This window comes from Betta splendens, chromosome 11, assembly GCF_900634795.4.
Source record: "Betta splendens chromosome 11, fBetSpl5.4, whole genome shotgun sequence".
Taxonomy (NCBI): domain Eukaryota; kingdom Metazoa; phylum Chordata; class Actinopteri; order Anabantiformes; family Osphronemidae; genus Betta; species Betta splendens.
The window spans coordinates 721,199-730,870 of NC_040891.2; the positions used below are offsets into that span (position 1 = coordinate 721,199).

Sequence of the window (9,672 nt, forward strand, 5' to 3'; positions counted from 1 at the left end):
ATAATAATAATAAGAAGATTTGGATTTGATGAATCCAAGGACTACATTAATAGATAATAATAAGAAACTGGACCACGCTATTCAACATGGTTTAACTAATATCGATATCAAGTTACAGATATCAGTTAAAATAATTCTCACCCACCTAATTATGTTCTTACACGAAAAACTATTTTGATATTGTTTTGATAAACCAAGATGTGCTTTAAATAAAGGTAAAGTGGAGAGTTGATAATTTATTTGCAAGTATGCATGATAGGAATTCTCCTAGCATGCAATCAACCCATAAATAAATTACCATGGTCCTTATATTTTTAAACATTTAGACATTTTAGAGGTTTGACATTATTAACCTATTGCTACAAATAGCCCTTAAGCTTTTAAAAGAATCAAAAATTCAACACTAAAAATCAACAGTCTGATCCGGATAATACGGTTATCACTATATGAGGGGCAGACCACAGGATTTAAGCTCTGAATCTGAAGTTGCTTACCTTGAGCACATGCCAAGAACAGGGTTGAGGGGTAGGTTTTTAATACTGATTAATTAAAAAGATATTACATGTACAAGATGGGTGTAGTCATAAAGTAATTGTGCTTATTTATTCTGTTGGCAACTGTCACAGTAATTGGCATTAACTTAAAAACTAGCCAAAACCACAGACTCATAACTGCCTTTTTGCCTTCAGTCTACTTTGTGTTTTGTCTCACAATGTGGTTTGTAATTACTAAAACAGAGTGCTAAAAAACTGACAGTGATAAACTGCAGGTCAAGTATTATAAAGTACAGAATTAGACCCAGCAAAAAAATTAAATTATTACATGCGGAAAAATTGTGCTCATTACAATTAATTATCGTAATATAGCAGAAGGAAAATACACATTTATGCAGCAATTCACAACCTCTTTATGTCCATGTCTTCAAAGACTTTAACTGTGTATACTGCATTCATTAAGAAAGCTTGACACGTTGCTGTAGACGGTGCATTGTAACTACATTTGGAGTTCCACAGCTCTGCAGTAATCTGATAATGAGGACTTTATAACTAAAGTATGGACATAATATAGCCAATTTGGTATCTTTCAAAATCAAAACAAAATAACTGCTGATTACTTTCCTCTGCACTTCCAATTATAGTCAGAATTAACAGGCAGCTATTGGTTTCTTGTTCATTACACTACAGTATGAAAACTCACATTGTGGGAGACCTGAGGACCATGTTCTGTATTTCTGAGACACGTATACTGTAAATAGGATTTGGAAATTACAAGGCAACACAATACAATGTATTTTCAAATTAAATTACCATAATAAAAAAAACAGTCAGAATAGATATGATTGGATGTCAGTATGTTATGTTCATTGCTTTAGCACATTATTGAGCAGAACACAGTGTATATGGTATACTTACTTTTACAAACACAATTTTAAAGGTACGATAAAAGACCATTTGTATGAGTAATCTATCAGAATTACTAAAATGAAAATCTAAAAAAAATTACTTAATTTATTAAATTATTGGGTTGTGCCAAAAATGCTTCTCATAGAAAATGACCATCTGAGGGTGACCAATCAATAAATGAATTTTAAAAATACTAGCCATTGGTTTATCACTCAATTCAATAGAGCATGAAAAATCACACTTAGAGACCTGAGGATAGACGGCGTTCTGTAGTTCTGTGACATATATAAATGGAATTGAAAATAGGACAACACACTGGCCTGCCCATGCTTAAACACCTATGTGTTTATGGATAAAGACTCATTGTGTTAGCTGGCACAATTTTACTGCTCCCTTTGTATTCAAATTGGTAGTATCACTACACAGCATACACCACAGACACAAATGTTTTTATGATTTAGCTTATTTACGACAGATCACATATTGCCATCATGCTGCTGCTACTTAGCATTTATTAAAGCACACTTTTTATATATATTTTCTTTATGGGTGATATTTGGCATTGAGGTTAACAATTAATTGACAAAAAAGGTTTTGCAACTGTTTTTATTTGTCTTGGCTTGTGGGACAATTGCATGATTCCCTCTGTCTTGTGTAATGATAAACTGAATGAGTTTTTACATAATTAGATTGGATACTGAACATTACTTTCAAATCACAAATGGTGCAATGAGTTTTTCTACTCTTCTCAATTTTATAACAATAATTTTTAAGTGTGGATTAATGTATTTAGCCAATGGATTATCATTCAGGTTGCAACCCTAACTGCCTTCCTTCAAAAAATATAGCAGCACAATATACACTGTGATAGATTACATATGTCAGATATACACTTATTTTATAGCATAGTGTAATGAATGGTAATCAAGGACTGCCTGAAGAATGGAAACACAATTCGCCCAAATAAATTCGTCATACTTGTAAATGCTCAGCAGAGATCTCTGATCAGATGTGTGATCTGTAAAAGACTATAACAGGTATGGCCTCTATAAAATTTATTAATGCATTTATCCCTGGTGGTAGAATAAAATTATAATGTCAAACATAAGTGTTTGTGTATGTTAGTTAGCGCTATACTTAACATGTTTTCACAGCAGCAGTACAGAAGCTGTCATCCTGCTCTGGCAGCTTGGGACATATGACACCAAACCAAAGCAGCATTGCGCCTGCCTGTACCTCAGCTTTGTGTGTCATGGTGACAAATCCCTCAGACCCCACATTCAGTATACAGCGTTCATTAGTGGCCATCTGACGCTCCAGAGTTTGGGGGCACTGTGGTCTCTCCATCCCCTCTCTGTCCATAGCGTCTCCTGCCATGGCCCAGGATGCAGTGAGCGCTGCCGCATCCTTCTTCATCATCATCTCCCTCACTTTCAGAGGACGACTCTCCAAACTGTCTGGGCTTCTCATAAACACAGCAGCCTAAAAAGCAAAACACGGTTAGTCTAAATACTCAGCTTATGCTTTTACTATGTTAACTGTGAGCCTCGATTCTCAGAATGAAAATCCCAAACATGGCACTGTTAATTCACCAACAATTTTCGATTTTTGCATTTATAATACAACTTAAATCTGTATCCGAAAGTCAAGACAGCAGGCAATAAAAATATAGGTCATTCTTTAAAGGTGAAAACAAGATTGTCAGCTGATGACAAACAGTAGATCAACATCACCTATGATGTGGTGGCATATAGTCAAGTGATAGAGGTTATGCTGTTAAACTTAATAATATGACCTCTGCAGAAACAAATTATGCACTACAATAATTACATGTTGGAAGTACCCGAAAGATGAACTCACACTTTGAAGACCTTCTTCCTAAGTGTTCGTTGTCAACAGTGTCGCTGGACCACTCTACCTTCTTTTCAGTCTTTCTCTTTCTTAGCTTGATGGTCAGGCTTCGTCCCTCCTGAAACAAGTGGCAGATCTGCTGTGAGACACTGACCACCTCATGTCACCGGAAGCCTACAGGTTAGATTGTGTCTCCCAGCTACTACTCCAAATATCAGGACAGGGTGGTACTAAAAGAGGGACCTAAATTCACCTTATACACAGTCAATAACTAGACCCATCCATGAGCATAATACCTTAAACGCTAGCCACACACAACCGTAGTAGCAATAATACAATGTTTGCATATTAACAAGCGCTTCTATGTTAAAACATGTTAGCACATGGACACCCGCGCAAGCAGACAGGGCGTAAAGCAATGTTATCATTTCAATACGATAACAGGCAAGCACAGCGGCCTAAAAACCCTTATAGGTCCGTACTACAGAGTAATGCCCCCTGAGTGGCGAAGTAGTCAAACAGCATCACTTTTCGCAGCACATCCTTACCTGCTGGGGCGGTGGCGGTGTACTGGTCGGAACAGTCTCTGTTATCGTCTCACTTGATGTCCCGGGAACCTCCGCCATCCCTGGAGCTGCTTTGCTAACGCTACAGTTAGCTAGCTTGATTATATAGGAAAATCCGAATCGAAGGTTATTTAAAACACTTTCTTTAATATGACAATACAATAGGTACAATATATTCCAAATAATTATTGTACATTGTACCTTACCGATACTTCTAGGCGTGTATCAAGAAATCCCGGAAGTTGTTAGTGTAGCGCGTATCGATGGCTGTGTTTCGAGCGAGTGACGTCACTGATTACGTTTGACGCATCGCTGGTGAAAAGAGTGGTTGGGTGATTATAAAATGAAAAATACATTGTTGCAGGTCAGGCGAGTCTGTTCCATAGCTTTAGTAATATTAAGCTTTTTTTCAAAATTTCCATTCTTTTGAATGGATAGACCGTTTTCCCCTTGATGTATGGAAATTTTTCAAGATGCATTCTGCAAATGGAAATTCAATATGCATTTTGAATATGCATTCTGCAAATGTAAATTCATTATTAAAAAGTGTTTATTAGTGTGTTTGTAAATCAATACTTTCGAACATTATATCAACATGTTGATTTTGTGGTCCTTTACACTGTGCCACAATCATAAAATATAACTAGAAAAAGTAATTTCTCGAGAAATTTTGTGGGAGAGCTGATCTGCTGCCGCAACGATGAAAAACATTGATTAAGCTGCTGACGTCAAAAAATTGACTACGTCCAAAAGTTGACTACGGCAAAACTATGAAAACGAGAAATCGTTGACAAAGATTAAAACGATGACAAAAGATGGCGATTAAAAAGATGATGATTCAAAAGTTGACCAAGGTAAAAAGATGTCAAAGATTAAAAAGTTGACCAGAGTGCATTGTTGACAATCATAAATAAGCTGACTAGCTTTTTGATTTGAAGAAAGTATTTGTAAATAATTACCTAACTGTGTAATAGTTTAATAACTAGTAAAAATTTACCAGTCAGAAACAAAAATCTTGCCATTTAAGGTAATAAATTACATTGGTGCTTTTATTTTGAAAGGATTTAGAGGTGGTGTGTGAGTGATTACTAAACTATAAATAGTCATTAGATAGTCATAATTTATCATTTAATAGCAAGGATAGCCCTATTAAAGCAAAAGATTTAGATTAATCACTTTCAGAATAAAATCACCCTAATAAGTGTGAGTGGTTATTTACTGAACTCTAAAATAGTCTCATTAACGATTAGTAAGTATTCAGAAACAGAAAATGTCTAATCAATCTTGCCATTAAAGGTAATCAATTGTAATTGGTGCTTTTATTTTGAAAGGATTTAGAGGAAATGTGTGGGGGTAATAGCGTAACTGTCATTTAGTCTGTTAATAATCATAATTACCCATTCAAAGGCAAAAAAAGTAAAGTTTTTCGCTTTTGAAGTTGAAATGACGTTTCTACGGCAATGTATGACGATGACAGAAGCTGACGAAAAGAGGCAAGTTGACAAAAAGTTGAACGATGATTCCCATAGACAACCATTATAAAAAAACGACGAAAAACGTTGAATATCATTAAAAGTTGAAAAGCTGAAAACGTGAAAAGTTATAGCCCCCATCTCCTAAAGACGACACACGTTTAGAAAGTTGAACGGCGATTCTACGACGAAGCGTTGAGACGATAAAAGCGACCGAAAAAACGGGGGCGAAATAATAATAAGAAAAACTAGATAAAGCATTTCCATAAGAAAATGCACAGTGAATGCTTCCAAGGTGAAAATATTCCTGAAGAGTTGCTGAAAGTAGCTGAAACATTTAAAACAGATGAAAATAGCTCAAGCATGTTAAGCATAGTTCAATGTATCTAAGGAGAAATAGGGATTGATTAAACAGTGCTGAATATTTGCGGAAGAAACTAAAGTAGTTGAATTTTATATGGAGGAAACACGACAAAGATTTGGTGAGATTAACGAATTGCTGAAAATCAAGGAATTGTGTAAAGGTTTGCTTAATTTGTTGTAATATAGCCAAATGTATCAAAATGACTAAATATTGTAATTAAATACTTTTGATTTCAAGAGCTGAATGAGTAGCTAAACGTTTTGGAAATATTCAATACGGCTTAAATTTGCCTCAGAACAACTATTTGAATTTAAACTGATAAAAGCTGAAACTTTGAAGGAAGTGTGTGCAGATAATTGCTGAACAGTAAAATAGTTTCATTAACTAGTTATAATTAACTAGTCAAATGCACAAAAGCGATATTTGGGCTAAAGAAATAGATTGGTGCTTTTATTTTGAAAGTAATTTGAGGAAGTGTGTGTCCTAAATTGCTAAACTGGAAAAAGCGCTCATTAAGTAGTCCTAAATACCAAAAAAAGCAGTCAAAAGTGGAAATCAAAAAGGTTTAGAGCTTAGTTAGTCGCACTAAAAGTTTAGTACTCTTACTTTAAAATGATTTACAGGAAGCTTGTGTGAGTAACTGTTAAATATTTTCATTAACTAGTAATAATAAACCAGTCATTACTTACAAACTCATTGCCGATTCAAAATTGATCATTCAAAAACTGAATTTATGCTTTTAAAGCTAAAAATTTGGATTGGTACTTTTACTTTGAAAGGATATTGAGGACACCTGTGCAGGTAATTTCTAAACATTAAGATTGTCTTATCATCTAGTCACAATACAGCAGCTAAACGCAGAAATATTGCTATTTTTAGCTAAAGATCTTGAATGGGGCTTTTATTTTGAAAGGATTTGGAGAAGTTGTGTGTATTAGTCTAAATAACTAGTCATAATAAACCTGTTGAAAGCAGAAATATTGCTATCTTTAGCTAAAAATTTAGGATTGGGGCTTTTATTTTAAAAGGATGTGGAGAAGCTGTGTGTCCTTAATAGCTAAACTGTAAAACAGTCATATTAACCAGTCACAATTACCCATTCAAAAGCATAAATAGTCCTGTTAAAGCTAAAAATTTGGATTGGTGCTTATATTTTGAAAGAATATGGAAAAGGTCAGTGCAGGTATTTGCTAAACATTATTTTAGTCTAAGTAACTAGTCATAATAAACCTGTTGAAAGCAGAACTATTGTTATCTTTAGCGAAAGATCAGGATTGGGGCTTTTATTTTGAAAGGATGTAGAGGGGCTGTGTGTGCTTAATAGCTAAACTGTATAACAGTTTCACTAACCAATTCAATTCAATTCAATTTTATTTATATAGCGCCAAATCACAACAAAGTTATTTCAAGGCACTTTACAAAGTAAGGTTTAAAACCTCACACAACTAAACCCAACAAATCCCACATACAGCAAGCATTTAATTTGACAGCAACAGTGGAGAGGAAAAACTCCCTCTCTAACGAGGAAGAAACCTCCAGCAGAACCAGACTGGATGTGGGCGGCCATCTGCCTCGACCGGTTGGGGTGAGAGGATAGAGAGATAGAAAAGCACAGCAACAGCAACAAGCAACAACAAGCAACAACAGAGCACAGGCAGGATGGTAGGACCAGGGACTGGATGCAGGCAGGATGGTTGGATCCGCAGCTGCCCATCACAGACACCAAACTTTGAGTCCAATGATACCTGTGGGTGAGGACAGAGAGGGAGAAAGAGTGGGGGTGGGGGGGAGAGAGAGGAGAGAAGCACAACTACTGGACAGAAAGAGACAAGGTTAGTTAAACATGGGACAATGATGGGAGGTTATGGGACAGAGGAGGTAGAAGGAAACAGAGGAGCTCAGTGTATAAATTAAGTCCCCCAGCAGTCTATGTCTATTGCAGCTTAACTAAGAGATGGTTCCTGTGACTAACAATAATTGCCAGTGACCTGAACCATCTCTAACTATAAGCTTTATCAAAAAGGAAGGTTTTAAGCCTAATCTAAGTCTAATCTAATCTTAAGGTGGAGAGTGTGTCAGCTTCTCGAACCTGAAGAGGGAGCTGGTTCCAGAGGAGAGGAGCTTGGTAGCTAAAAGCTCTGCCCCCTGTTCTACATTTAAACACTCTAGGAACCGCAAGTAGCCCAGCGCTCTGAGAACGAAGTGTTCTGCTGGGAGCATAAGGAACTATAAGGTCTTTAAGATAAGAAGGAGCTTTATCATTGAGTACTTTGTATGTGAGTAGGAGAATTTTAAATTCTATCCTACATTTTACAGGCAGCCAGTGCAGAGAAGCTAATGTAGGAGAAATGTGATCTCTCTTTCTAAGTCCTGTCAGAACTCTGGCTGCAGCATTTTGAATGAGCTGTAGGCTTTTTAAGGAGCTGTTAGGACATCCTATGAGTAAGGAGTTACAGTAGTCCAGCCTAGAGGTAACAAATGCATGGATCAGTTTCTCTGCATCGCTCTGAGAGAGGATGCTTCTGATTTTAACTATATTTCTAAGGTGGAAGCAGGCGGTTCTGGAGATTTGTTTACTGTATGATGTAAAAGAGAGATCCTGGTCAAACATGACACCAAGGTTCCTCACAGTAGAATCTGAAGCTAATGTTATGCCATCCAGGGTGACTATCTGACTCAATAGTGTCTCTCTCAGATTTTTAGGCCCAACAATAAGAATCTCGGTTTTATCTGAGTTTAGTTGAAGGACGTTTTGGGACATCCAGGATTTGATGTCTTTTAAACAACCCTGAATTTTGACTAGTTGATCTGTTTCATTTGGTTCCAAGGACATGTATAGCTGAGTATCATCTGCGTAAAAATGAAAATTAATAGAATGCTTTCTAATAATCTCACCTAGAGGAGACATGTATAAGCTAAACAGAATTGGACCCAGCACAGAACCCTGTGGAACTCCATAGCTAATCCTTGTGCGTGTGGAGAATTTATCATTAACATGAACAAACTGGAATCTGTTCAACAAATAGGATTTAAACCATCCCAATGCTGTTCCATTAATCCCGATTCTATGTTCTAGTGTCTGTAATAGAATGTGATGATCAATTGTATCAAATGCAGCACTAAGATCTAACAGGACAAGGACAGAAACTAGACCATTGTCCGAAGCTAATAGAAGATCATTAGTGACTCTAACCAGAGCTGTTTCTGTGCTATGATGTTTTCTAAATCCTGACTGAAAATCTTCATACAGGTTATTCCCACTAAGGTGGTCAGATAATTGTTTAGCCACGATTTTTTTCCAGAATCTTGGAAATAAAGGGTAAATTTGAAATGGGCCTATAGTTGGCTAGTTGTCCAGGGTCAAGGGTTGGTTTTTTCAATAGAGGTTTGACCACAGCCCACCTTAAAAGCCTGTGGTACATAGCCTAGTTGTAAAGATTGGTTGATTTGATTTAATATGGATGAGCTGATTAAAGGTAGAACTTCTTTGAGTAATCTGGTTGGGATTGGATCTAAAAGACAAGTGGACGACTTGGAAGAGTTAATTATTGAGGTTAACTCCATATGAGTTATGGGGGAGAAGCTGTCTAGGTAAGACAGAGGATTTAATAAATTTAAAGTTGATGGATCTAGACAGTGCTTTCTGTCATTTGGAAGAAGTCCGCTGCTGAATGTTTTTTTCTAATGATGATAATTTTATTAGTAAAGTAGTTCATAAAGTCATTGCTGCTGAGATTTAAGGGGATAGTAGACTCAATACAGCTATGACTCTTTGTCAGCCTGGCTACAGTGCTGAAAAGAAACCTGGGGTTGTTTTTGTTTTCCTCAATTAGGGAGGAATAATATGTTTTTCTAGCAGCACAAAGTGCTTTTTTATATTTCATTAGACTGTCCTTCCATGCAATGCAGTTTACATTTATTTTGTTGGAACGCCACTGTCTTTCTAGTTGTCTAGTCCTTTGCTTTAGACTGCGGATGTCTGAGTTATACCACGGAGCTAACCTCCTCTGACTCAC

At 36.4% G+C, this 9,672-nt stretch overlaps 1 protein-coding gene across 3 annotated transcripts; it reads right to left on the bottom strand.

Annotated features, from left to right (window-relative positions):
* Positions 1 to 1,897: 1,897 nt before the first annotated feature.
* ppp1r11 (protein phosphatase 1, regulatory (inhibitor) subunit 11) lies at positions 1,898 to 4,152 on the bottom strand. 3 transcript variants are annotated; one of them, XM_029167541.3, is made up of 4 exons: positions 4,027 to 4,152; positions 3,803 to 3,916; positions 3,264 to 3,372; positions 1,898 to 2,885 (listed from the first exon to the last, which is right to left on the bottom strand). In XM_029167541.3, the coding sequence occupies exons 2-4, from the start codon at positions 3,878 to 3,880 to the stop codon at positions 2,701 to 2,703; spliced, it is 372 nt and encodes a 123-aa protein (XP_029023374.1). In that variant the 5' UTR covers positions 3,881 to 3,916; positions 4,027 to 4,152; the 3' UTR covers positions 1,898 to 2,700. The 3 variants fall into 3 exon arrangements, with proteins under 3 accessions (XP_029023374.1, XP_029023375.1, XP_055368741.1); XM_029167542.3 differs by having other exon boundaries at positions 4,022 to 4,135; XM_055512766.1 differs by having other exon boundaries at positions 3,803 to 3,912; positions 4,027 to 4,085.
* Positions 4,153 to 9,672: the final 5,520 nt, after the last annotated feature.

Coding starts and splice junctions, on each gene's coding strand:
- ppp1r11 (XM_029167541.3), bottom strand. CDS start 3,880: ATGGCGGAGGTTCCCGGGACATCAAGTGAGACGATAACAGAGACTGTT. Junction 3,373..3,802: donor CACCGCCACCGCCCCAGCAG/GTAAGGATGTGC, acceptor CACTTGTTTCAG/GAGGGACGAAGCCTGACCAT. Junction 2,886..3,263: donor AGGAAGAAGGTCTTCAAAGT/GTGAGTTCATCT, acceptor TTTGCTTTTTAG/GCTGCTGTGTTTATGAGAAG.